The sequence below is a fragment of the Peromyscus eremicus genome, chromosome 16_21, assembly GCF_949786415.1.
Source record: "Peromyscus eremicus chromosome 16_21, PerEre_H2_v1, whole genome shotgun sequence".
NCBI lineage: Eukaryota > Metazoa > Chordata > Mammalia > Rodentia > Cricetidae > Peromyscus > Peromyscus eremicus.
Window position 1 is genome coordinate 23,214,461 of NC_081432.1, and position 27,762 is coordinate 23,242,222.

The 27,762-nt window shown below is 47.3% G+C and overlaps 1 protein-coding gene across 3 annotated transcripts in view; it reads left to right on the forward strand.

Annotated features, from left to right (window-relative positions):
- Window positions 1-5,822: 5,822 nt before the first annotated feature.
- Window positions 5,823-27,762, forward strand: part of Srgn (serglycin) — a 30,432-nt gene continuing 8,492 nt past the window's right edge. Inside the window, exons 1-3 of one of the 3 annotated variants that reach the window (XM_059281767.1) lie at window positions 5,823-6,038; window positions 14,459-14,651; window positions 21,290-21,490. In XM_059281767.1, coding sequence (XP_059137750.1) covers window positions 21,415-21,490 — 76 coding nt within the window. In that variant the 5' untranslated portion in view covers window positions 5,823-6,038; window positions 14,459-14,651; window positions 21,290-21,414. Of the gene's footprint in view, window positions 6,039-14,458; window positions 14,652-19,127; window positions 19,368-19,955; window positions 20,083-21,289; window positions 21,491-27,762 lie in introns of those variants that run through there. The other 2 variants (XM_059281766.1, XM_059281768.1) reach the window with 2 other exon arrangements.

Genomic DNA, 27,762 nt, shown 5'->3' on the forward strand with positions numbered 1-27,762 from the left:
GTGGTGGCTTGGTTTAGGGGCAAATTAGGCCCATTTTTTCTTTACAAAGAAGACATGACCAGGTACGAGGCCTCTGTGCTTCAGATCTCAGTCGGTTTGCCTTAGACACACCCATGGCTATACCACATTGAGAAAGAAATGCAGAATGGAAGAGTTGGACTCCAGGCCATATGGGCTGAGGGGCTGAGGTTGGGGGACATTGAGGGACTGGAGGGAGTCTGGAGGTTTCACTCCATGCATTGTTAGTCTGTGTTCCAGGCTGTTCTCTCTCTCTCTCTCTCTCTCTCTCTCTCCCTCTCGGGTTTTTCGAGACAGGGTTTCTCTGTGTAGCTCTGCCTATCCTGGAACTCACTCTGTAGCCCAGGCTGGCCTCGAACTCACAGAGACCCGCCTGGCTCTGCCTCCCGAGTGCTGGGATTAAAGGCGTGCGCCACCCCTGCCTGGTCCAGGCTGTTCTTTTTCACTGCGGTTTCCTTCTGCTGAGGAGACCCTGGCTGTGACTTTCACAGTGCTCCGGGAACATCTCCCTTTGCTGATGGTAGAAAGAGTCTCTGACTTGGAGTCTGGGGGCCTGGATCAGAATCTTGATTGCTATCAAACTAAAGAGCGCTGTCTTTGTAGACAGCTCGGCTCAGGCCCTGGCTCTCCCCTTGCTGATGGCATGGTCTGGGGCAGTGAGACGCTCCACTTCCAGAGCCTCGGTGCCCTCATCTCACGAGGAGGCCAGTCCACTTTGAGTACCATTGGTCTATCCATTCCTTCTCCTAGACACTTTGTGACAAATCTGATTGGGAGTGGGGGATGAGGGGGTGGGGTTGGAGGGGTCGGGGAGAGTAGGGGGGAAATGTCACTTGGTCCACTGGAGTGTCCAAGAGGCAGCACTGGATTAGGCTGGGTGGACCCACCTCCAGTTCCAGGCCACTCTGGGCCACAGAGTGAGGCCCTGGATCAAACAAAGCAAAGCAAAACAAAACGAAGCAAAACCCGAAATGTGGTAGTGTAGGAATCCCAGCACTTGGGAGGCAGAAGCAGGCAGTTCAAGGCCAACCTCAGTTACATAGCGAACTTGAGACCAGCCTTGGTTACATGAGACCCCCATCTCAAGAAACAAAAAATGCGATTTGTTTTGGATTGAGACAAACATTGATTGTCATGTAGCCACAGAATTCACTTACCAGTAAGGGGTATAGGAACTCACTGAGTGAGAGAGAGAGAGAGAGAGAGAGAGAGAGAGAGAGAGAGAGAGAGAGGAAAGATTGATTTTTTTGACGTAGAGTTGGAATGAAACTACATAAGAAACATATTTCTTTTTTTGTGGCACACCCTTTTATTATTTATTTATTTATTTATTTGAGTAAAACCAAAACTTGTTATAAGCCACAGTCATCCTAGGGTCCCCCCTGCTATATAGCCTCCCTGGTTCTGTGGGTTGCAGTCTGATTGTTCTTTGCTTTATATCTAGAATCCACTTATGAGTGAGTACATACCATGTTGTCCTTCTGGGTCTGGGTTACCTCACTCAGGATGATATTTTCTAGTTCCATCCATTTGCCTGCAAATTTCATGCTTTCATTGTTTTTCTCTGCTGAGTAGTACTCCATTGGAAACACATTTCTTGTACCCACTTCAGAAAAAAAATGCTTGCATCCTTTATAGTGCGTGTACATGTTTATGTATGCAGGTGTGTGTGTAATCCAGAAGTCAGCCAGAGCATCACCCCCAGTGGCTTTTTTTTTGGTTTTTGTTTTGAGCCAGAGTCTCATCACATAGCTCTGGCCGGTCTGGAACTCACATATAGACCAGGCTAGCCTTGAATTTATAGAGATTTACCTGCCTCTGCCACCTGAGTACTGGGATTAAAGGGCTGTGCCACCACGCTGGCTTGTATATTTTGCTTTCCGCCTTGGTATTAGAGACACTAATACCAAGAGACAGGGTCTGTCACTGAACCTGAGCTTGCTGATTTGACCAGGTTGGCTGGCCAGGGAGCCTCAGGGAGCCACCTCCAAGCACATGCTGCCAGGCCCAGCTCTCTCTCTCTCTCTCTCTCTCTCTCTCTCTCTCTCTCTCTCTCTGGTTTTTTGAGACAGGATTTCTCTGTGTAGCTTTGGAGTCTGTCCTGGAACTCACTCTGTAGCCCAGGCTGGCCTCGAACTCACAGAGATCTGCCTGCCTGTGCCTCCCAAGTGCTGGGACTAAAGGCGTGCACCACCACCGCCCGGCCTTTTGTTACTTTTAATCCCAGTATGCACCAAGTGTGAGAACCAGAGCTGAAGAATAGGTGCCCATGCAACACCCTAACCGTGGACACTTGAGATGATCTGTGCAGGGTAGAGTGGAGAGAGCCGCGGAGTAGGGAGCCAAGAGACACTGTGTGATCTTGTTTGAGGCATAGCACGCTGGAGGGAGGAGCCTAGTTCCTGACTGATCCAAGGAGGAGCCTTGGCCAAAAATCTTGGCTAATATCAGAGCCATTGGGGAAGCCACACATGTCCTTGTCCTGAAATCCCAGCCACTCAGAGGCACACAGAGTTTTGTTTGTTTGTTTGTTTTTAAGAAAGGGGCTGAGGGGATATAGCTCAGTGGTAGAGTTCTTACCTAACTTGCTTACGGTTCTAGATTCAGTCTCCAGCACCTAAATAAATTAATAATCCAACCAACCACTAGGAAATTTATGAGAAAGAAGGACAAATTAAAGAGATGTGACTTTATCCTGGAATCCTGTCTGTTCTATCCCCAGAGTCTCTCAAGGGGTTCTGATGTGCAGGCAGGTTTGGGGTGACTAACTTCTGGAGCAGTGGGCCCCAGGAACCCAGGGACATTCTTATGTATAAAACACCAATTCTAAACCAGGTTCGAACCTGTAATCTCCTCACTTGAGAAGCTGAGGCAGGAGGATAGTCACCAGTTTGAGACCAGCTTGGGTTATACGGAGAGTTCAGACTAGCCTGGGCTAGAATGAGACCCTATCTCAAACAACAACAACAAAACCCAAACCCACCAAACAAAACCAATGAAACAACAGTATTTTGGGCTCACTAGGGTTTCTGATGTTCATGGACCTGGAGTGACTTCTCCTGAATCCCTTATCTAACAAAGATGAGTCGGATGAAGCTTTAGAGAGAGAGCTCCTTATTTACAGACTCCAGGACTCTAAGCAGAGAGTGGGGTTCAGTGTCCTTCCCTCAGAGCATCCTAAGGCTCAGTAAACTGTCACAGTGTGACCCTGTGTGATAAATGCTTTGGCAAGTCCCCAAAGCTTGAAGGACACTGAAGCCACCCTTGGAGAAAAAGAATAGAGGAATTCAGTGTGTGGAAACTTCCGGGTTAAATCTGACCACTAAGTATACCCCACCGTATGTTCACAGATGGTCCTGGGTCTTGACACATAGGAAGAGAAAACTCACACACACACAGACACAGACACAGACACACACACACACACACACACACACACACACACACACATACAGACACAGGTGTTTAAGTTTCTAACTAGTAACCTTTTTAAAATTCTATAACAGATCCTTGTTTTATTTTGTTTGAGACAAGGTCTCTCTATGTAGCCCTGGCTGTCCTGGAACTCACTCTGTAGACCAGACTGGCCTCAAACTCACAGAGATCTGCCTGCCTCTGCCTCTTGAGTGCTGGGATTAAAGGCTTACCAAGGCAATCTTTAGTCTTTAGTAGAGTAAGTGAATGTGTATTCTTATTTCCTTTCTTTTTTCTCTTCTTCCCTCCATCCCTCCTGTGATACCTGCTCCCCTTTTGAGACAGGGTCTCACTGTGTAGCCCAGGCTGGCCTCGAACTCCCAGAGATCCACCTGCCTTTGCTTCTGAGTGCTGGAATCAAAGGCGTGCACCACTATGCCTGGCTCCCCACTCCCTTTTAAAGGTGGGTCTCACTATGTAGCCCAGGCTAGCTTCAAATTCATGATCCTGCTGCCCCAGCCTCCAGAATGCTAGGATTACAGGTGCCTGCCCCCCCCCCCGCCCCCTTGCACACCCCCCGAGCTCTTATTTCCATTATCTGAGGAGACTGGAAGCATTGTTCCACATGGAAATAAGAACTACAGGTCACCTCTCAGAAGTCCCTTCCCACTCTGTGCAGGGCACAGCCCTGGTGGGCATTGGGAGGCCTGGATTTCCTGGCCAGCCGGTAGGGTTAGAGAATTCACCTCTAGGTGGGTGGTTCCCTCAGCCATGGTGTCAGAGGTTGCTCTTTATGGAGAGGCAGTTTCAGCTCTACTGGCGGTTGAGACTTCCTCAAACACCTCTGTCCTACTGGAAACGTAAAATTTCGCCCTGCCTGGTGGGACATGCCTTTAATCCCGCCCGGCACTCAAGAGGCAGAAGCAGAGGCAGGCAAATCTCTGTGAGTTTGAGGACAGCCAGCATTGTGCAGAGAGCGAGCCTGTTTCCAATAACCTAAAGGAATAAATCAAATTAAGTTTCTTTGGGCCCCACAGACTGGAGTCCCTGCGGCAGGGCCCATCCATGAGTCTTTCAAGGTGCGCTCACATTGAACTGAAATGGCCTGCCAGCATTCCCAGTTTGGAAGTCTACTGGGATGGTGATTTCTATGAGCCACTGTGCTTGGCTGACAGACATGGATAGAGCAGGTGTTCCATGGGCATCTCTGAGTCAGAGAGGGAGAGAGAGAGAGAGAGAGAGAGAGAGAGAGAGAGAGAGAGAGAGAGATTGAGAATCTCTAGGGGTAAGACTGCTTACATAGCGTGTTCATCCTCAATACTGTAATTAATAAATAAATAAATAAATAAATAAATAAATAAATAAATAAATAAATTTAGGGAAGTCCACCCATGGAGAACAGTTTGCAATTTCCAGTATATAAACCAGAATTACAGGAACCAAGAATCATCTTGGCTTCATGTAAGTCAATTCTTTTCAATTAAATGGGCTTAGTAAAATCATTTCGTTTGATGCTCCCCCCCCCCCCACACACACGGTTTCTCTGTGTAATGGCTCTGGCTGTTCTGGAACTTGCTTGTTAGACCAGGCTGGCCTCGAACTCACAGAGCTCTGCCTGTCTCTGCCTTCCGAGCGCTGTACATGCGGCACCCCCACAGCCTTGTGAGACAGGCTAGCAACTTGTAGATGTGCTAATAGGGAGAGAGCTGTCGTCACTTGGTACTAATTGGCCAGGGCATCACGTGCCAACTCTTCTAGGGGCTGGGAGGCAGTGCAGCTGGGGTTTGACCACCACGTACAAGAAGGCCCTGGGTTTGATTACCATCACTGCATAAACCGGTAGTCGGGGAACACGCCTGCAATCCCAGCGCTCGTGAGGTGGAGGCTGGAGCCTCAGGAGTGCGTGATGGTTATTCTCAGGTGTGTAGTAACTGAGTTTGAGGCCAGCCTGGGCTCCGTAAAACCTTGTCTCAAAATAACAGGAACATTCAACTTCACCCTCCTAACAGCTGTGAGGAGGAGGGGGCTAACTGCTAATTGACACTGAGTTCAGGTAAGTTCATTAGATTCCTCAGGGCATTCATGTGACAGATTCCAAGCACTTTGTCCTCATACTGTCTGTAGTCATGGGTCCAGCCATGTCTGAGCCTCAGGCACATACTGAGAGCCAGGCACAAAGAGTTGTCCTGGGTTCAGACAGTCCTTGCTCCGGTGCAGTGGTGTGAAACCTTCCTAACGCCATGACCCTTTAATACAGTTCCTCATGTTGTGGTGACCCCCCCCCAACCATAAAATTATTTTCGTTGCTACTTCATAACTGTCATTTTGCTACTGTTAGGAACTGTAATGTTAGTAACTGGTATGCAAGCTATCTGATACGTGACCCCTGTGAAAGGGTCGTCGGACCCCCCAAAGCGGTCAGGACCCACAGGTTGTGAATGGCTGCTCTGGTGGGTCTCATGTGCGGCCATCGCGTGGTGAGGTGGAGGGCCGTGGACATCTATGAGATAACGGGGCCAACACAGGAAGCTAGCCCAGCTCCCGTCTCCCCTGCATGGGCAGGGCAGCAGGATGGCCCAAGCTTCATCTGGCCTGTCTGCCCTGAGGTAATGATCACCCTGTGTGGGGGAGCTGACAGAAGCAGTCAGGTGTCTCAAGGCCCGCCTTATCTCTGGACTTGGACCTCTCTGGGGCTTCTGTCACACACCCTCCGGAGGACTTTCCCTATCTCTGTTTCACACAAACAAGCGCAGGATAGGAGATGCCATCCCGGGGTGCTGACAGAATAGCCTATCCCCACAGCATTGTCCGGGCAGGATTAAGAGGCCTACCTGGACATTTCTGCACAAGTATTTGTGTTTGACTAGATGGCTCCGGCTGTGAAGGGTTTGGAGGTGGCCGATAAGATATCCACCCCCTCAACGTGTGTGTGTGTGTGTGTGTGTGTGTGTGTGTGTGTGTGTGTGTGTGTGTAGGGGTCAGAGGGCAGCAGTGGGTGTAGTTCCTCAGGCTCTAGCCACCTATTTTTGGAACGAGCGTCTCACTGGTTTGGAACCTGTAGGTTCAGCATGGCCGGTCATCCAGTGAGCCCCAGGGACCTACCTGCCTGTCTCTACTTACCCTATGCTGGAGTCGCAAGCATGGGTTACCAAGCCCAGGCTTTTTTTTTTTTTATGTGGGTTTTGGGGATCAAACTCGTGTCTTCGTGCTTGCAAACAGAGCTGTCTCCCCAGCTCTCCGATTAGGCTTTAGCAAGCCAGCTCTGGCTGCTCTGTGATTGACAGGTCTAGACTCCTCTCCGTTCAGGGAGTCCCTGAATTAGCGTGCTCCCTCTGGGCTTTATCACCATAAAGATCAAATGATACTCTCAGCTTCTTTGTCTGTCTCAGAGGACTTGAGAGAGAGAGAGAGAGAGAGAGAGAGAGAGAGAGAGAGAGAGTTAAAATGCATTCATCTGTGAAAAGTGCTAAGATAAACAGAGTCTGCCCTTGTTTTCTGTGGGTGATTTTAATTACACCCAGCCTCCAAAACAGAGCTGGGCATACTCCAGCTTCCCACCTCCTGTCAGTCAGCCTCAACCCTAGCCCCTTCATAAGTGCATGGAGGTGTGTGGTCAACCTGGCAGATATGGCTGAGGACCAATAGGTCCTCACTTTCCTAAAAAAGATAATAGATAGAAAAACCAAATAAAAAAAAAAAGAAGAAGGAGGAGGAGGAGGAGGAGGAGGAGGAGGAGGAGGAGGAGGAGGAAGGGGGCGGGGTGGGTGGTAACACGCCTTTAATCCCAGCCCTCAGGAGGCTGAAGCAGGTGGATCTCTGTGAGTCTGAGGCCAGCCTGGTCTACAAAGTGAGTTCCAGGACAGCCAGGGCTACACAGAGAAACCTTGTTTCTAAAAACCAAAACCAAACGAACAAAAAGTCAGAGAAACTGACACAAAAAGGCCCGAGATCACAGGGAGTCCATGCAGTCCCGCCAGAAGCCCCAGGTCCCACAGGCATGTCTGACTCTGATGTTACAATTCACAATTTAGAAAAGGGTCGAAGTCTTGGTTGTGTAAACGGCAGTACTTTTCTTTGTATCTTTTCTACTCCCACTCCATTCCTTTCTTTTCTGTTTTAAAGACAGAGTTTCAGCCCAGACTACCCTCGGATTCCTCATGTAGCCAAGCGGGTCCCGCCTTCGCCACCCTAGCCTGGGAGTTCAGTGGGAGGCACCAACCATACCTGGCCTCTTCTCCCTTTCTGGAAGATCTGTTACTCCTGGAGTTAGAAATTCCAAACTCCCCTCTGGTTACATTCTGCTGCTGGTTAATCTTCTAAACAAGGCTTTGTTTTAAAAACGTATTGAATTCTCCTGTCTCAATAATCGGCCTATTTTCTCTTGCCCGTCACCTGTGGAGAGGAAGACTGCAGGGGGATGCCCTTTCAAGGCTTGAAAACAATCTCGTGGTAGCTGGAGTCCCAACTATTCGTCTCTGAAGCTGGGGGACCTGACTCCTTCCCTGGGCTGGGTTCCTGTCCCGGGTCGAGGAGAGCGTTAGAATTACCTAGGTGCTCCCCCTACTGCTTATGGACTGGGCAGCGAGGTCGCGCCCAGGGATACCCAGGGCCCCGACAAACTGGGCTCTTCTGCACCTGCTTGGAAGTTAATTTGAGTTTACTCTTTGGTTGTCAGTTTGCTTTGCTTTCCTTTCCTTCTCTGTTTTCTTGCTTTTTGTGTGACAGGGTATGGCCCCGGGCTGACCTGGAACTTGAAGCGATCCTCTGAGACTGGGATGATAGGCGAACATTACCGTGCCACACCTTTATTGTCTTTGTAGTCCAATTTTTGGAGTTAAATAGAAGTATAAAGAGCTAGGGGTGCTAGGGACAGAGGGCTTGCCTAACTGCTGAGGCCCAGAGTCTGATACGCGGCACTACAAAAAAAAAAAAAAAAAAAAAAATCTAAAGATGGTTGTTGGTGGGGGGTGTGGTATTGGCAAAATGGCTCAGTGAGAAAATGTTCCTGTTGCCAAACCTAACAACTTGAGTTCGATATCGGGGCCCCATGTGGCAGAAGAAAAAAAGCGAAGGCTCAGCAGTGAAGAGCATGTCCTGCTCTTCCAGAGGACCCCAGCTCAGATCCCAGCACCCATATCAAGTGACCCACAGCCGCCTGTAACTCCAGCTCCAGGGCATCCGGTGCCTCCGGCTGCTGGGTTTCTTCCTGCATGTACAAGCGCATACCCACACACAAACACACATACGTAAACACAATTGAAAATAAAAGATGTTTGGACTCAAGATTTAACTGATCTGCACTTGCATGCAGATCATGCGGTCTCTAATCCACACTCCTCGGGTGTTAGAATCAAACCCCAAGCCTCAGGCACACAACACAAGTGCTCACCATCGAGCTATATCCCCAGGTCCCCCAACACTTTATACAGATTAGAGTTCATTGTGAGCCCAGGGGCCTGCATGTCAGGCACTCTGGGGTGTGTGTAAGAGACATTCTCCTTGATCTTGCCCTGAGGCCCCTGGCATATGAATTTCTGGACATTAAGCACAGGCTAGACCATTTTAGTGCTTGTGAGCACCTGCTGCAGGCAGGGACTCTTCTAGGCTTTTGAAAACACATCAGTGAGCAATAGATTCCTTCTTCGTGTTCCAGGCATCCTATGGGTGTGGCAGGTGAGGGGTTAATGCTGTAGGGAAGGCTGAGGAGGAAAGCTAGGGGGCTGTGGCTCCCCTGAAGGATGTGGGAGAGGTCAAAGCATTAGTGAGGTTTCTGGGCCTGCTTCCATAAGAAGGTGCAATTTCAACCAAGGTTTGAAGATGGTGAGGGGTGAAGATGGATGTCGGGATGATGCGGATAAAGCCTTCCACGTCTGGGAAGCAGCCAGAGGCTGCAAGAAATAAAATCCAACACAAACAGCAGGAAGGGGACCACCCAAAAGATAAGGTTTCTGAGAAAGGGCCAGAGGAAGGGAGGACGATGCTCATTGTGTGTGGCTGCCCTGTGGGTGGGGTGATTTACCCCATACTGGACCAGCTCTGCGCAAAGCCCTGGGCTAACGGAAAGCAGACCAATGTGGCTTGCGGAAACAGCTCCCAGCCCGGCTCTTTCACAAGTACGCACGACCTGTTGTCTCCTGGGCCTCAGTGGTCTGGATGCAAGGAGATGCCCAGAGCCTATAACCCCAGCATTTGGGAGGCTGGAGCAGGAAGATCTGGGCTAGCCTGGGCTGTGTGATAGCCATATAGGCCCTGCCTCCAAATATTGGGCTGCTCACTGACCTCTTGCTTGCTGACCTTGGATGTCCTTAGTGACCGTAACAGTGCCATTAATAAGGCAATATGTATGGCGTCTTTTTTTTTTTTTTAAGATTTATTTATTTATTATGTATACAGTGTTCTGCCTGCAGGCCGGAAGAGGAAACTGGATCTCATCACAGATGGTTGTGAGCCACCATGTGGTTGCTGGGACTTGAACTCAGGACCTCTGGAGAAGTAGCCAGTGCTCTTAACCTCTGAGCCATCTCTCCAGCCCGTATGGCATCTTTTGAGAGTAATTGCTTTTAGTAATGAGACATGTGTGTGCGAGTTTGTGTATGTGTGTATGTGCATGCGTGTGTGCATATGTATGTATGTGTGTGAACATTTGTGTGTGCTTGTGTGTGTGAGTGAGTGTACATGTGTGTACATATGTGTATTATGTATGTGCATGTGTGTGTGCATGCATATGTGTTGGTGTGTGTGTGTGTGTGTGTGTGTGTGTGTGTGTGTGTACTGGGGATTAAGCATAGGACCTCACACTTGTTAGGCATGCACTCTACCACAGGATGTCCCAAGCCCTTTGTTCTTTTGAGACACCAGGTCTCCCCAAGTTGTCCAACCTGGCTTTGAACTCACTCTGTAGCCCAGGCAAGCCTTGAACTTTCAGTCCTTCTACCTCAGCCTCCTGAGTAATTAGGATTATGGGACTAATGACACCACAAGAGGTCTTGAAACTTCAGGGTTTTTTTGTTTTTTTTTTTTCCTTGAGATGGAGTTTCACTATGTAGCCTAGGCTAACCTCAAACTCATCATGTAGCTGAGGATGGCCCAGAACTCCTGATCCTTCTATGTGTACCTCACAAGTGTGAGATATTATGCTCAGCCTGCTAATGTTGAGACTTTGTGTTTGTGTGTGTGTGTGCGTGTGTGCGTGTGTTTGTGTGTGCGCACAGTGTATATGTGTGTAATTTCAGAGCAAAACTTGTGCAAGTTGGTCCCCTCCTTCCACCAAGCAGGTTCCAGGGATCAACTCAGGTCACTGACCTTGGTGGCAAGCTCACCCTCTCACTAGCCTGTATTGAGACTTGTTAACTTTACTAAAAGCAAAGCCATCTGACTTGGTTTGAGGAAAAGACAGGCAGGAGGTAGTCTCTGGTCAGGAAAAACCCTGTGAGAGCCAGGCCTGGAGCTCCCTGGAGAGGGCTTACGTTACCTGCACAAGGCTCTTGGTTGATCCTAGGGCTGAAAGTTAATATTTATTTAGTTTTATTAGGTGTGAAGGCCCCCTTTCCACTACACCACACACACTGTCTTGTGGGAAGGTTTCTCTGCAAGCAGCTAACTGTCATCCGTCCGTTGGGAAGGTTTAGAAAGTATTGTGCAAATACTTGGGGGTGAGGGTGTCTTTGCCCCCCCAAAACCCCAAGACCTAGCAAATGTCTTAACCTTTGGATAATAGGGAAACTGGTGTGTTCTGACCCCACCCAGGAACCGCTGGTGACCCTGTAATGGCACATGCTTTGGTTAGCTCCTCTCCGGCTCTCCTGGCTCATGACAGACAGGGTGGTGGTTTTGCTTTGTTGTTTTGTTTTAAGACAGGAGCTTACTTTGTAGTCCTGGCTGGCCTCGAACTCATGGAGATCTGCCTGCCTCTGCCTCCTAAGTGCTGGAATTAAAGGTGTGTGCCTTTATGCCAGGTAGATGTTTGGTTTTTCACTACCAGGACAGAGGTGAGATGGATGTGTTGGGAAAAATAGGACTGATGAAGAAAATCCCTTCCTCCTACAAAGAGAACTTATGCAAGGACCACAAAAATGGGCCCTGTGAGGTCTGGGGTCAGACTGCCAGACGTCAATTCCCAATTGCATTTAAACATTTTTGTGACTCAGTTTCCTCATCTGCATCGTAGGTATGAAAATGATGCCTAAGGGTTAGAGGGATGTAGTTTAGTTGGTACAGCATGCAGGAAGCTCTGGGTTTCATCGTCAGTTCGCATAGACTTTGTGTAGGCATGCACGCCTGTAAGCCCAACCCTTGAGAGGTGGAGGCAGGAGGATCAGGACTTCAAAGTTGTCTTTGGCTGCATTGTGAGTTGGAGGCCAGTGGAGTGGTGGTGGCACACGCCTTTAACCTCAGCACTCAGGAGGCAAAGGCAGGAGGATCTCTGTGAGTTTGAGGCCAGCCTGGTCTACAAAGAGATTTCCAGGACAGCCAGGGCTACACAGAGAAACCCTGTCTCGAGAAAAAACAAACAAACAAACAAAACAAAACAAAAAACCAAAAACCAAACAAACAAAAAAAAAATGCAAAGGATCCTACATAAGCTCTATGATTCCATGATTGAGTTTTTTGTTTGTTTGTTTGTTTATTTTTTGTCTTTTCTAGACAGGGTTTGTCTCTGTAGCCCTGGCTGTCCTAACTTGCTCTGTAGACCAGGCTGGAAGATTGAGGTTTTAAACTAAACTATTCTGAACAAGTTCTTATTCACTCATAATGTTCTTTTCCTTCCTTGGTTAACCCAGCCCTCTACCTCAAACCATCTTGTCATTTTTTTTTAAATAGATGGGTCTGACTGTGTGTCTCTAGCTAGCCTGGAACTCACTATGTAGCCCAGGCTGTCCCCAAACTCGGAGAGACCTGCCTGCCTCTGCCTCCCTGGAGGTAGAATTAAATATGTGTGATACTAGGCTTAGCATGAGGATATTTTGTTTTTGTTTTTTTGATTTTTTTGTTTGTTTGTTTTGTTTTTTTAAAACAGGGTTTCTCTGTGTAGCTCTGGCTGTCTTGGAAATCATTTTGTACACCAGGCTGGCCTCAAATTCAGAGATCCACTTGCCTCTGCCTCCCCAGTGCTGGAATTAAAGATGTGCACCACCGCCGACCAGCCTTTTGTTGTTTTTTGAGACAGGGTTTCACTATAGGCAGGTGGTCTCAAACTCATGACAATCCTCCTGCCTCAGGTTTTAAGTGCTTGAATTACAGATGTGACCCACCACACTAAAATCTGCCTTGAGGACTACATTTTAAAATGATCACCATCAGTCTTGCAATGATTCTCATTCTCTATTAAGATGCAAATGTTAGGGGTTGGGGATTTAGCTCAGTGGTAGAGAGCTTGCCTAGCAAGCACAAGGCCCTGGGTTCGGTCCTCAGCTTGGGGGGTGGGGGGGAGGATGCAAATGTTGCGGGGTAGTGATGGCGCACGCCTTTAATCCCAGCACTGGGGAGGCAGAGGCAGGTGGATCTCTGTGAGTTTGAGGCCAGCCTGGTCTACAAAGTGAGATCCAGGACAGGCACCAAAACTATACAGAGAAACCCTGTCTCGAAAAACCAAAAAAAACCCCAGAAAAACAAAAGTTTCAGTTGGAGAGGAATGGGTTCGAGGTCTACTGTATGACACTGGCAATAATAACAAGGCATGGGTGCTTCCTGACTTACAGTGTGATATCCACTGACCCATCACAAACTTACTGCCTGCCACTCCCCAGGCTGCCGTGGAGTCTTCTCACTTCCATCTGTGCTTGTAAGCTCACTGTGAGTCACAGCTCACTCACTGCCGGAGAACACAGGGTCACATACCTTGCTCGCAGAAAGAGCGAATTCAGAGTTTGAAATTCAGTTCCTGGGGAGTGCATTCCATGTTCATAGCATCATAGAGTTGAAAGGTCGTGAGTGGAGTCATTGTCCTTTGGGGGTCAATTGGATTATTCCCTTGAAAATGTGATATGCTGGGTGTGACGGCTCATGCCTGTAATTCCAGCAGCACCTGGGAGTCTGAGGCAGGAGAATTGCTGCAAGTTCAGGTCCAGTCTGTGCTAAAGAGTAAGACCTTATCTCAAAAATCAAGGGAAAAAAAGTAAAAAAATAAATAGGTTTTTAAAACCTCACTTCAAAACTGTGTGTGAAATAGCGTGTTACTTGGCTCAACTGAGTAATTTCATGGAGCAAACATATTCTTAAATGTCACTTTGGCGTATGATCATTTTTGTCAGTGGGTAAAGGAACTTACCACCAAGTTTGACAACCTGAATTCAATACCTAGGATACATGATGAAAGGAAAGAACTGACTCCTGAAATTTTGTCCTCTGACCTCCACAAGTGTGCTATGGCATCCATATTTGCCAACACTCATGTCTCATGTGCACACACACACACACACACACACACACACACACAGTGCAAACTCTGGGCCATGCCATCATTGAATGTCAGCAGACACTAAGGTAGTGAGGTGGGGATTATAATGGATGGGAAGATATTTGGGGTCGGGTGTGGAAGCTGAGAAGGGGCGTTGCTTAAAAGCCATTGACACAGAACCTGCCAGAAGGGGTTCCTCAGGGTCTGAGTCTTCAGTGAGCCCTGTGAACTCAAGTTCCTTAACTCATAGTGACCTCATTAGCCAAAGGTAGCAGCTGTGCGTGGGGTGAGCGTGTGCCAGCATTTTGTTCGCACTCAGTACACATTACTCCGGGTGAGTGGCTCTGCATTCGGAAACTAATACACTTAGAAATTCCACAGACCCCTTCTGCCGGCCCATCCCCACCACTCCCAAAGGACCCTCTCTCTCTCGAGAACTGCCCTTTGAGGCAAACACATTCCTCCTTGGTCTTCTCTGAGGTAGGATGTGCCTTGGCAAATCCCGGCTTAACTGAGGACGGGGCCTCCCCCTCACTCCTCATCTCCCCATCTGTCATTTTAAGATGTAGCCTCACATCTTTCCTGCAATCTCTCATGAGTTTGTTGAAGTTCGTCGTCTCCTTTTCCTAGCTCCAAGTCCTTGGGAAAAACTTGAAATGAAAGGGACCTCACTTTTACCCCTGTGAGCTAACGTGAGTGCTTCCGTGGATGTTCCAAAATCAAAGGACACTTCACTTGTGACAGAGCGCGACTGTTTCGCCCCCAAATATTCTTTCTCCTCAGCCTCCCAGGCTACAGTGATTCCCAGCTACACTGCCTTGAGGTAAATAATAGTAATCGTAGCTATTATTATTACTATGCTGAGGGCCAATCCCCAGGTCTCAGGTTGACATGCTCTGCCACTGAGCTGTGTCCACGGCCCTAACCACAATTGTTTTATGGGTGGTTTTTTGAGAGCTGATCTCTGATGTGACCTCTTTATTCTCTTTGGGCCCCGGGGTGGGTGTGGTTATCCAAGGCTTGCTCTCTATTAAAATATTTTAATTAATGTATTTATTTTTATGTGTATGAGTGTTTGGCCCACATACATGTACATGTATCACATATGTGCCTGATGTCTGTGGAAGCCAGAGGTGGACATCAAATCTCCTGAACTGGAGTTACAGACAGTTGTAGCCACTATGTAGGTGCTGGGAACTGAACCCAACTCCTGTGGAAGAGTGGTCAGTGCTTTTAACTCCTGAGCCATCTCTCCAGCCCCTAAAAGAATTTTTAAAGTTAACATTTTTTTTTTTTTGAGACAGAGTTTCTCTGTATAGCCCTGGCTATCTTGGAACTAGCTCTGTAGAACAGACTGGCCTCAAACTCAGAGATCCGAAAGCCTCTACCTCCTGAGTGCTGGGACTAAAGGTGTGAACCACCGCTGTCTGGCAAGTTAACTTTTTGTATTCTTCTTTTTTTTTTTTTTTTCCTCCGGTTTTTGGTTTTTCGAGACAGGGTTTCTCTGTGTAGCTTTGTGCCTTTCCTGGATCTTGCTCTGTAGCCCAGGCTGGCCTCGAACTCACAAAGATCCGCCTGCCTCTGCCTCCCGAGTGCTGGGATTAAAGGCATGTGCCACCACCGCCTGGCAACTTTTTGTATTCTATCAAAATGACTTTGGGGGAGGGTGAGGCTGGGTCAGTCTCTACATGTTGGCTCCAACTCTCGATAACTCCAGATCCAAGGGATCCGATGACGCCTTCTTCTGGTCTCCTTGGGCACCAGGCACACATGGTGCACATACATGCATTCTTGTAGGCACACACTCATACACATAAAAAACAAAAGTAAATAATCTTAAAAAAAAAAAACACAACTTTCTGGGGTCTAAGAAGATGATGGCTCAGTGGTTAAAGTACTTACTTTGGACTCCAGAACTCGGGAGGCAGAGACAGGCAGATCTCTATGAGTTCAAGGCTAACCTGGTCTACAGAGTGAGTTCCAGGATAACCAGGGCTACACAGAGAAACCTTATCTTGAATCCCTTCCCCCCTCCACCACACAAAAAAGATCCTGCCTCAGTGAATAAGCTGAAGAGCAGTCAAGGAAGACACTTGGTGTCAACCTTGAACCTCCTCACCCTTGTACACACATGCATGAATATTTGCACACACATCTGTCCACATACAACCATCCACACGAGAGAAAGAAGAATCTCCTCGAGTGTTTTGTCAGATGACTAATAGGATAGGTAATTTTGTCCTATAAAATTTATGTCAGTAGGGCTGGGAATATAGTTCAGTAGAACAGTGCATGCCTAGAGTGTGTGAGACCCTAAGGCCATTCCTAGTCCCGGAGTGGGGTGGGAGGCAGCTCTTCTCAAAACATGTTCTTTGAGAAAAACCTTGTCTGGAAACTGTTGACATTTTAAAATCAATAGCTAAATGAGCTCGTGATATTCAAAACCGTACCACTGAAATAAAATCATCATGAAGCTGGGGGAGGTGGTATGTACGTCCAGTACTCAGGAAGATTAGGAGTTCAAGGCCAGCGTTGGCTCTGTAACCAGTTCAAGGTTGGTATTAGCTACGTGAAACGGTGTCTCAAAACATCAACAACTGCTCTGAAGCCAAGACTAGACCGTGTGAGACCACAATTACTCAGGCAGAACTTATCCAGTGTCTTGGGGGTGGGGGTGGGAGGCTGGACAGAGGATGCTGAGGCCATCCGCAAGCTTAAGTGTTTGGGGGGGGCAGTTAAAATCAAAGAAGGGTCAACAAAATACACATCATTTAATTACAAATCAGAAGAGAAGTAGCTAGATTTTATATTCATTTATCGTTTAATGGGCATTAAGTTTTAATTTTCTGAGTCGAGCATGGGGCTGCACATCTCGAATCCTAGCACCCAGAAGGCTGAGGCAGAGATGAAGAGGCCAGCCTAACCTGCTCTATAGCAAGCGCAAATCTACTGTGGCTGCCATCAAAGAGACAGACTACCTCCTCGACTTCTGGTGTGTGAATTACCAAGGGTTGAACCAAGGACCCCTTGCATGCTAGGCAGACACTCTATGGTAATCGGGGCTAGTACATTTCTAAGTAGCATTTCACTGAGTCTGTTCCTTTTCATGTTTTCAACGAAGACAAGGGGGTGGGGGAGCCTAGAGTCGAGCATAAAATAAGAACCAAGCAAAGTGTAGTAATTTTATTGGTCAATGTGGTCAGTCCCTGGAGCTGGAAATGAAAAGGGCCGTTGAAGAACGGCTTAATGGTCTGTGGTTACACATTAAGGAGCGAGAACTTCCTTCTTCCCCTGTGACTGGCAATGCTAGGTACTGCGAGCTTAATTTTGGGTTCTTTTGAGAAGAGAAGAAAACAGGAGTGAGGTTGGATTGTGAAGTCTAGACAGTGTTGTGTTATGGATAAAGCCGGGTACGGTTGGCACATACCAGGTTGAGTACAGGGTCCTCCTCAGATACATGGTGCGTTCAAGGCCAGCCTGAACTACCAGAGACCCTGCCTCAAAAAATAAAAGACTGAGTGTAGTGGTGCATGCCTTTAGTCCCAGCGCTCAGGAGGCAGAAGCAGGAGGATCTCTCTGAGTCTGGCCAGCTGTGTAATGAGTTCGAGGCCAGTCACTGAGTTGAGAACTTAAACGTGGATAGATTGCTTATCCCAAAGGAAGCTTAAATCTGCAGGAAGTGCATCTGATGAGCTACAGGACTGGCTGGAATCTACCGGCTATCAATGGGCCTACGCAGTGCCACAGAGTCTGAAGAAAAGCAACAAACAGTGACAAAAAGGGACCCAGTATGCTGGGTGCTGTGGGCAGTTGGTGGTTGCCGGGGCCAGAGCATGGTTTCTGTGATCTCTGGGGTAGAGGACGACAAGGGATTTATCTTTCAAGTCCTTCCTGGAAAACCTCCAACTGCTGACCTTTTCCCAGTGATCACTAACTGATTTTTAATTAGAAAAGATAATTAATGACACACAAAAGCAATTACAGACTAGCTTGATAGCATGTCTTAGGAAAAAGGTTCGGAGCTTTGAAGTTCAATAAGGACTCTTTTGAATCAGGATCTCAAGTAGTTCAGGAGGACCCCAAATTCTTCTTTGTTTTTTGAGACAGGGTCTCTCTACATAGTCCTGGCTGTCCTGGAGCTTGCTGTGTAGATCAGCTGGCCTTGAATTCACAGAGGTCCTCCTGCTTCTGCCTCCCAAGTGCAGGGATGAAAAGTGTCCAGGACCGCACTTGGCTGGCTTTAAACTCCTGATTCTCCTGCCTTTATTTCCAAATGCTGGGGTTATGGTCATTGGCTACCATGCTCGGCCAGTTTTGAAACCTTTCTTTTCAAAGGGTCTACTTCTGCTCCCTTATGCCTGAGTGTTTCCCCGAGAGATTTGTTTCCAATATTTTTTTTTTTTGGTTTTTCAAGACAGGGTTTCTCTGTGTAGCTTTGCGCCTTTCCTGGAACTCACTTGGTAGCCCAGGCTGGCCTCGAACTCACAGAGATCCGCCGGCCTCTGCCTCCCGAGTGCTGGGATTAAAGACGTGCGCCACCACTGCCCGACTTGTTTCCAATATTTTTGATAGCCGTAAAACGATTCCTAAGACCCTGTCCCCTGTCACTCAGGTCAGTGATTTCAGCACCTGGCTCTTATGTGGCGCTATTTAGCCCTTGAAAGTTTGGACTTTGGAGTTGGCATGCATTTTTGTTTATTTGTTTCTTTGCTCTTTTTGCTTTTGAGACCAGGCTCTCGGGCAGCCCAGGCCCGCCTTGAATTGGCTGTGGAATCCTGGTCTTCCTGCCTCTACTTCCTAAATGCTGAGAAACTGATATTTCAAATCTTACTAGATTCAAGGTAACAGTCATTTAAATTTTCCCATGAGTTTTTTTTTTTCCAAAAAAAGTAATGAATGGATTTAAGAGCTGGGTATGGTGATACACACTTGTGATTCCATCACTTAGGAGGTGGAGGCAGAATGGCCAAGAGTTTGAGGTCAGCCTTGGCTACATGGTGAATTCCAGCGAGTTGCAGGGTAGGCTATGTATGGAGACCTCATCTCAAAAACAAACACACATCTAAAATCAGAAAATCAGGAGGGGGGTTCCCACTAAGGCAGACTCAAGGTAGGTAAAAGACCCCTTTTCAAGAGGTGGGTCTTTAACAAATGTCTCAGCTTAAGCGATGATCAAACTAGTCTCGTCCGCAGCCTCAGGTTATTTAGAGCAAATCTGTCTTTGATCAGCCTGCATGGAAATGTTTAGCAGATACCCCTAAGCAAAAAAGACTCGCAGAAAGACTTCCTTTCCACACACCAGCCTTATTTCCTCTTCATTGCTCACCTGTCTCCGGAGTCTGGTTTCGGGCGATTGTGTTCTAGAACAGGTCTGGCCACTGACACCAGCAGTGTGAGCAGAGGGGACTAGAGACTCGGGAGCCTTCCAGATTATGGGAGGTAGTGGCAGGAGGCTCGGGAGCTCACAGTCACCCTTGACTACACGACAAGTTCAAGGCCAGCTGGGGATACCCGAGACTCTGCCTCAATAAATACATAAGTAAGTAAATAAATAATACTCCCATGACTCAGAGACTGGAGGTGGGGTCGGGGGAGTCTCCAAGTGAGAAAAATCCCCCAATGATCATTTTCAGGCGCAATTTCTCTTTCTTCAGGTTTTACTTCCGTGGCTGAGATAAAGTACCCTGACAAAAAGCCACTTAGGTTCCTTTCAGCTCACACTTCCAGCCTATTACTGTGAGGGAGTCGAGGCAGCATGAGCTGTGGTATCTTCTACTCTTCCCCGACACCCCAGATCCCTAAGCCAGGGCACTGTGCTGCCTACCATGGGCTGTGGGCTCTTCCCACAGCAAATAAGAGAATCTAGACAATCCCCCACAGGCCCGCCCGTGGCCAGCCTGATCTGGCGATCCCTCCCTGAGACCCTCTTCCCACGTGATTGTAGGTGGTGTGGAACTGACTCTCCACTTCTAATTGTCTCTGAGGTGCTGTGGGAAACTTACTGAAGGTATTAACAGGATCTTTTGTTTTGTTATCAGGGGTTAATAATTGACGGTTAGGATAATGGAACCAATGATAAGAGTTCCACCAGATACTAATTTTCCACGCGTGTGCTGGGTCTGTGTGCGAGTTGGTTATTACAGTTTGGGACTCCTTGGCTCTGAGAAGCTTCTGAAGAGAGTCGGCTGTATGCTACTGTGTCTATCAGGGCTCCTGAGCTATTACATTCTGAGGCCTGTCCTTAGCAGGAAACGGTAAGAGATCAGTGGGAAGCCCAGAACAAGGGAAGGGAAACTCCTCCCTCCTGTCAAAGCATGGCCAAGGGGTAGGAGCATGAAATAGAAAGTAGGCAAGAATCTGAGCAGCCTAGGAAAGATACCCCTGAAATGGAGAGTGGCTGAACCTTCAAACAAAGAAGGGGAAAGCTGCCTGGGTAAAGATGCAGCATAAACCACCCTTCCTGTGGGACTGTGCAACAGGGCAGCCCCCAAGCTCGCTGGGCTCTCTCTCCAGGGACAGGGAAAGGCTAGTCCTTTATGTACAGGAGTATGTGTGTCCTGTGTTTTTATATCCCATAGCCCTCAGAGAGGGGAACCTGCCCTTGTTCCTGATTTCTGACTTACCCAAGGCCAGAAAGATCTAAAACATAATTTCTGACATAAATAAAAAAAATAAACTACAAAACAGGACAAAAGATGAAACATGAATAGAATCACCCCCCCCCCACCCCCCCAGGGAAGCAGTTGAGGTAGAGGGGCAGAGAAATGCTAAGTTTTTGTTGGTGGTGTTTTTTTTGTTTTTGTTTTTGTTTTTTTAAAACAAGGTTTCTTTGTGTAGCCCTGGCTGTCCTGGAACTTACTCTGTAGACGAGGCTGGCCTCGAACTCACAGAGATCCACCTGTCCCTGCCTCCCCAAGTGCTGGGATTAAAGGCGTGCGCCATCACCACCCAGCTACCTTTTTATTTTTAAACCCCAAGTCCTCACTTACTTGTGAGGTGGAGGGAAAGCCTGAGATCCAATGAGAAGACAGACTCCGAGAAGAAACTGGCTGTGAACCAAGAACACTCACTCCCGGTGGGCGAGCATCCAGCGTGGAGGAAGGTTCCCTGCCTGAACCTGATGTTTCTCTTTGATGTGCTCTGTGGGATGAGCTCCCTTATCTCACCAGCCTCGAAACAGCTGAGTCCTCATCTGTTTACATCGTTACCTGAAGAAAGGAAGGGGAAAAAAAACTGTTTCTGAATGCTGATTCGGCTTTTTTTGATGGGGAAAACTTTTTTTTAAAATTTTAACTAACATGCAAATGACAAACAGCAAAACTTTTTGGAAAAAAAAAAAACAAAAAGCAAAAGCTTGGGGAGAGTCCGATGTTTCATCATTGGTATGAATAGTTGTTTTTTGCAGCTTTCTGTTTCTTCTTTCCTGAGTGTTGATGCGGATCTCTCTTTCTATTTGTTCAGGAAACTGTGACGTGTGTTCTTGGGCAGGGTCTGAGGTTTTGGAACCTTTTTCTGAAAGGGACGGAGAGAGCACCCTGCAGCATTTGCTAACCGAGAGGCTAGTGTGTTGGGCTGAGCTGGACAGGATGCAGCAGGTTCCCATGGGCAGCAGGCTGGTCCTGGTTCTCGCCTTCATCCTGGTTTGGGGATCTTCGGTTCAAGGTAAGACCCAGGAACCTTCCTCCCCTGTTCTCTGATATGAAAACCTCCGCATCTATACAAGTGGTCATCTCCATTTGAAGGTACAGGGTGTCCTATTGTGGGAGAGGAGGCAAAGAGGGATTCGAGGTGGCTGAACTTCTTAGTGTGAGTTCACTTGAGTTTGGTCTAAAAAAATAAATAAATAAACTCTAAGGCATGTGGCAGCCTTAAAAACCTATCAGAATGACTGAAAAGTACTCTTTTTGGATGAAGATGTGTGGTTTATTCATTTAAAGAATTCAAGAAATAAATAGAAAATTACCCAAATGACTGATCTATAGAGATGATGATTGTCTTGGAATGTTCTAGAATATCATCCTATCCCTTAGCTGTCCACATGAATTCCATCTTTGTTTCATTTTGAGGTAGGGTCTCGTGTAGTATAAGATGGCCTTCAACTTGCTATACAGCTGAAGATGACCCAGAATTCCTGATACTTTTGCCTCCACCTCCTAAATGCTGGGATAACAGGAGTGTGTGGTCATGCTGGGCTCTAAGTCAGAATGCATTCTGATGGCCCTGTTATTTTAACAGTGGCTTTTTTTTTCTTTTTCTAATTGGGATAAACTTAGCAATTGTTTTTTTCTTTAGCTTTGTTCTGACCAAACATTCGATTTTGGCTAGGCATTGCCGAAGCCAACCCAAAGAAATATGTTAGGGACAGCCCAGAGAACGTTAGCATTTGTGCTCTTGTTCAGAAAACAGTCCATTTGGTAACTTCTCCTTAAGTTTGGTTATCATTTAGGGCTGTTTAGTCACGTTGAATCTCCCTAAAACTTTTCTTGACTAAGAAGATGAAAATGAAAAGTTTGTAAGGAAAAAAAAAAGTACAAATTCTTCTCCTTTGATATATAGAAAAGGAAACTTTTCTAAATGAGGGGGAAGGTCATGGCCTGATAAATAGGTAGCAGAGTTTATGGCTGAAAAACATATAGTTCCCACAAGCGGTGAAGGAAATGTTGGGTCACGGTGACACACATGTCCTGGGGTTGTTTCTTCGAAGTGACTCTCAGCTAGCCTGTTCTTCCTTCCGGTAGAAATAAAACCTCACAGGTAACCTCGGAAACCCCTTATATGTTGAAAGAGTATAAACTCATTTTTATCTGGTTATGCTAACGTTGGAGGAATACAGGAAGTGACCTCGGCTGAAGCTTGTTTCTACTTAGGCAAGCTTTGTGGTGTTGAGCCTTGAACCTAGGACTCACGCATGGCAAGTACTCTACCACTGAGCTGGAGCCCCAGCTCTCTGTTTGACACAGAGAACAAGTTTGCTCAGATCTTTTAGGGAAAAACCTTTGGCTTGATGTAATGCGTCCCCGGTAGCCACGTGCTCTGCCCAGATAGACGACAGTGAATTCTGAGTTTGAGACATGCGGGTGACCGGATGGCCATGGGTGTCTCTCTTACCAGAGACGTCTATGTAAGCCTTTCGGTTGCAAAAGTTCCCAGAAATGTCACGTGGCACGCTGACTCTGATGGTAAAACAGCTGAAAACAAAACCTTGTAGATTTCATTATTAGCAAGAAACGAAGAAGGAGCCGGGCCGGGTGGTTTATACAGCACTCAAGAGGCAGAGGCCAGCCTAGTCTACATAGCTCCAGGATAGACAGGGCTTCATAGTAGGACCCTATCTCAAAAAATAAAAGAAAGAAAGAAAGCCTGGGGACGATGTAGGTGTGGACAAGGCTGTCGTTTATGTTTCCAACTTGTTGATCTAGCGCTCAGTTGGAAAGGGAAGCAAAGAAAAGGAGAAAATGAATGAACCGAAAATCTAGGGTGTTTCCAAGGGGCTCTTGGCTCAGCAGCGGCTTATGCTCATATCAGAACACGAACGGAAACCGGTGCTTGGCCGTGAGTTAGTGTGAGCTACTGCCCAACGGTAGTGTCCTTACTTGTCATACGCACTCTGTGCGGTGCCAGGTATGAACAGCACTCCCTCTCTGTCTTTTTTTTTTTTTAAATGACACAGAGCCTCCAGTCACTTAGCCCAGGCTGACCTTGAACTCATTATTAGCTGAAGATGGCCTTGAACTTCTGATTGTCCTTCCTAAGCGCTGGAATTATGTACATGTGCCGCCATGCGCAGTTTGTAGAGGGCTGGGAACCCGGGCCTTTGTGCGTGCTACACCAGCTACATGCTCCGTCTGCTCAGCTGCAGCCCCAGTCTTCTCCTTATCTCTAAACAAACGTTTGAAGACCAGCTTGTCTGCAGCTTTCTGGTTTGGATGGTCAAATGCACCAGACTCGTAGCTTCTTGCTCTTAGGTTACTGTATTGGTTCTCTCTGGGTTGCCATAACAAAACACCAGAGACTGGGTAGCTTAAACAACAGAAATGCATTTTCCGCACAGTACCAGCGTCTTAACCCAAGAGCCCAGTGTTGGCCACGATGCCCTCGTTCTGACACCTTTCTCTTTAGCTCAGATGTTGGTGCCCGTGTCTTCACACGGGTCCGCCTCCACACACCCCGTTATTCTCTTTTTCGAAGGACACCGGTCATATTGAGGGCCACCCTCACGGTCATTTTAACTTCATTTTCAGGGACCATGTTTCCAAATATCGGCACACTGGAGGCGCGTGTAGGTTAGGACTTCACATGAAATAAATCCTACATAAACAGAGATAACTCCTATAACAAACTACTTATTTCCACAAAGTCAGCTAAAATCATCATGTAAAATGCTGTGCCAAGTAATGGAAACTTGGGTGTGGATGGTAAGAAGAGATGGCTTCAGGGTGGTGGTGGCGCACACCTTTAGTTCCAGCACTAGGGAGGCAGAGGCCATGGATCTCTGGGAGTTCAAGGCCAGCCTGGTCTGCAGAGCGAGTCCCAAGACAGCTAATGCTACACAGAGAAACCCTGTCTTGAAACCCAGCCCTCCAAAAAGAACAATAGTTAATCTATTTAATATAGGTTCCATGGGATCATTGATGAAGCCAGTGACTCCTACACTGTATTATTATTATTTTTTAAATGCCTATAAACACTCTGGAGGTGGAGGCAAGAGGATCAGGAGTTAGAGGTCATCCTCAGCTACACAGTGAGCCCTGGGCTACACGAGACCCTGTCTTAAAACAAAATACTCAGAGAGACAAAATGCCAAGTGCATGCGCAGATGTGGTGTAGGGGCTGGGGCTAGCCCTTCGACACTCACAATAACATGCCGGGTCCACTCGTGCACAGCTGTTGCTCAAGTGATTTCACAATCACTGCCCAATAACGATCATCGTGTTCGACGTGAGGAGGAGTTATGACAGAAGAAGAACTAACTGGACCTGACAGCCGCTGCCTCACATGTTCCTTACGTCAGTTTACCCCTTGCCAAATACGTGCAAGTTACGCCCAAGATCTGTTACACTGAGCTCGTAAATCATTCAGTTTCAAGGTCAGAATTAAGCTTCTAGGCAAATCGGGGATCAGACCCGTTCTTTAATTTAATTTAATTTAATTTTATATCCAAGGGGGTTTGACCTGCACGTATATCTGTGCACCAGTTGCATGCCTGCTGCCCAGGAAGTCCAGAAGAGGGTGTCGGAGCCCCAAGAACTGGAGTTACAGACAGTTGTGAGCTGCCATGGGGGTGCTGGAACTGAACCCGGGTCCTCGGCAAGAGCAGCCAGGGCTCTTAACCTCAGAGCTGTCTCTTCAGCCCTTTCTTTATTTAAAACAAAAACCTTTCCTTTCACTGAAGCCTTCGCTGTTTCCTGTAGAGGTGAGGGCAAACTGAAAGTAAACTTGGAGCTTTTTATAGCCTGTCAAATGGTGCCAGACGGGGAAGCTTGCCCATCGTGTGCAGTTGATAGGACAATAGGAAGTAGCTCCAACGCAGATAACAGCAGTGGCCCAAACACTACCGTTGTTTTTTTTTTTAATGAATCAGAATAGTCGTTTTTTTGGACTTTTTTTTTTAACCTCCCTTTTGCTTAAGTTTCTGCTTAAGTTCTTTTCATGCATTCGTAGAAAATTTCCATTAAGAATAGGACGCCTTTAATCCCAGCACTCGGGAGGCAGAGCCAGGCGGATCTCTGTGAGTTCGAGGCCAGCCTGGGCTACCAAGTGAGTTCCAGGAAAGGCTCAAAGCTACACAGAGAAACCCTGTCTCGAAAAACCAAAAAAAAAAAAAAAAAAAAGAATAGGAAATTAACTGGGCAGTGGTGGCGCACGCCTTTAATTCCAGCACTCGGGAGGCAGAGCCAGGCGAATCTCTGTGAGTTCGAGGCCAGCCTGGGCTACCAAGTGAGTTCCAGGAAAGGTGCAAAGCTACACAGAGAAACCCTGTCTCGAAAAACCAAAAACCAAAAAAAAAAAAAAAAAAAAAAAATTAACCGGGCAGTGGTGGCGCACCCCTTTAGTCCCAGCACTCGATTGGGAGGCAGAGGCAGGCAGATCTCTGTGAGTTCGAGGCCAGCCTGGGCTACAGAGTGAGATCCAAGAAAGGTGCAAAGCTACACAGAGAAACCCTGTCTCGAACCCCTACCCCCCACCAAAAAAAAGAATAGGAAATTAGTAAATTGTCGTCTGGTGGGAGGTGGGGTAGGTAGAGTATGAAGAGAGAGGAGGCCTGTTTGAGAGAGCTGTTACCCTGCTTGCTTCCTCCCAAGAATACTGAGTGAGGCAGAGCTAGTGAGTGTGCGCAGAGGGTGTGCAGGCAAGGAGAGACAGGTTTCTCTCTTAGACTCCACTGCGCCACCAACCAGCAGGTCCACTAGAGTGGGGCATTTGAAGAGGCAACGGAAGGCCTCCCTTTCATGTGAAAAATTATGATTACCACACACATAGTAGAGCATTTCTACAATCCCAGGACCCTGGAGGAGGCTGAGACAGGATTGCAAGTTCTTGGCTAGCCTGGGCTATATAGGGAGACTCTGTCTCAAAAAATAAAACGTGTGGGCATGGTGGCATGCACCATTAGTGTGAGCATTTGGGAGGCAGAGGCAGGTAGATCTTTATGATCTTGCAGCCAGCCTGGCCTACATAGTGAGTTCCAGGCCAGCCAAGGCTACGGAGAGAGACCATATCAACAGGGGATGGGGGCCATGAAGTTGGATGGGGAAGGAGCTGAGGAGGAGCTGAGGGAGAGAAAAGAATATGATCAACATGCATTGTTATAAAAAAAAAAAAAATTAAATAAAATTTTTTTTAAATGGCTGGTAAGATGGCCCAGTGAGTAAAGACCATAGTCACCAAGCCTGATGACCTGATTTTGATCCCTGGGACATGGACACACACACATCGGGATAATAAAAACAAAACAAAACAAATAGTGATAATCATTAGAGATTTGCCCAGCAACATAGAGTCCAGATACTCTGCAGGAACCAGAACCTTGTATCTTCACAGCCCCCCCCCCCCCCCAGCCATGAACAGCTATGTCAGGAATTCCTCATCTGTAACTGCGTTCTTTACTTTAATGTACCTTTAATTTCTTTAGAATAAAAACTGGATGGATTTTAGAGTGGGATGCCTTCTACTTTCGATTTCTTTCTTATCTTACTTGTTTTCTTTCTTTCTTTCTTTCTTTGTTTCTTTCTTTCCTTCCTTCTCTCTCTCTCTCTCTCTCTCTCTCTCTCTCTCTCTCTCTCTCTCTCTCTCTCTCTCTCTTCTTTCTTGTTTTCCAGATAGGGTTTCTCTGTAGCTTTGGAGCTTCTCCTGGATCTTGCTCTGTAGACCAGGCTGGCCTGGAACTCACAGAGATCTGTCTGTCTCTGCCTCCTGAGTGCTGGGCCACAAGTTCACATATCCCTGGCTAACTTTGAACCTGCTGTGTAGACCAGACTGGCCTTGAACTTGTGGCCACCTTTCCATTCTCCCCAAGTGCCAGGTTTCATAGACTTTTGTGACAGGCCTGGCTTTGATTTCTTATTTTTTTATTTCTTTATTTTAGACAGGTTCTCAGGTGGCTCACGATGACCTTGAATCAGCTTGTAGTTGAAGATGACCTTGAACTTCTGATTCTCTTGCCTCCATTTCCCAAGTGCTGGGATTCCAGATCTACGCCATCAATATCTGTTTTGTGCAGTGTTGGGGGAGGAACCCAGGCCTTAGTGCATGCTAGGCAAGAACTCTACCAACTGACTACCTCCCAATGCCTTTCATAATTCTAAAGCTGTTCTAGTAAGATTCAGTTTCTACATTACACGGTTCACTCACCGACTTCCACGACGGTGGCTTTCAGTATGGTCGCAGATTGTGTAACTATCAGCGACAGCTTTTAGAAAACTTTCCTGATTCCC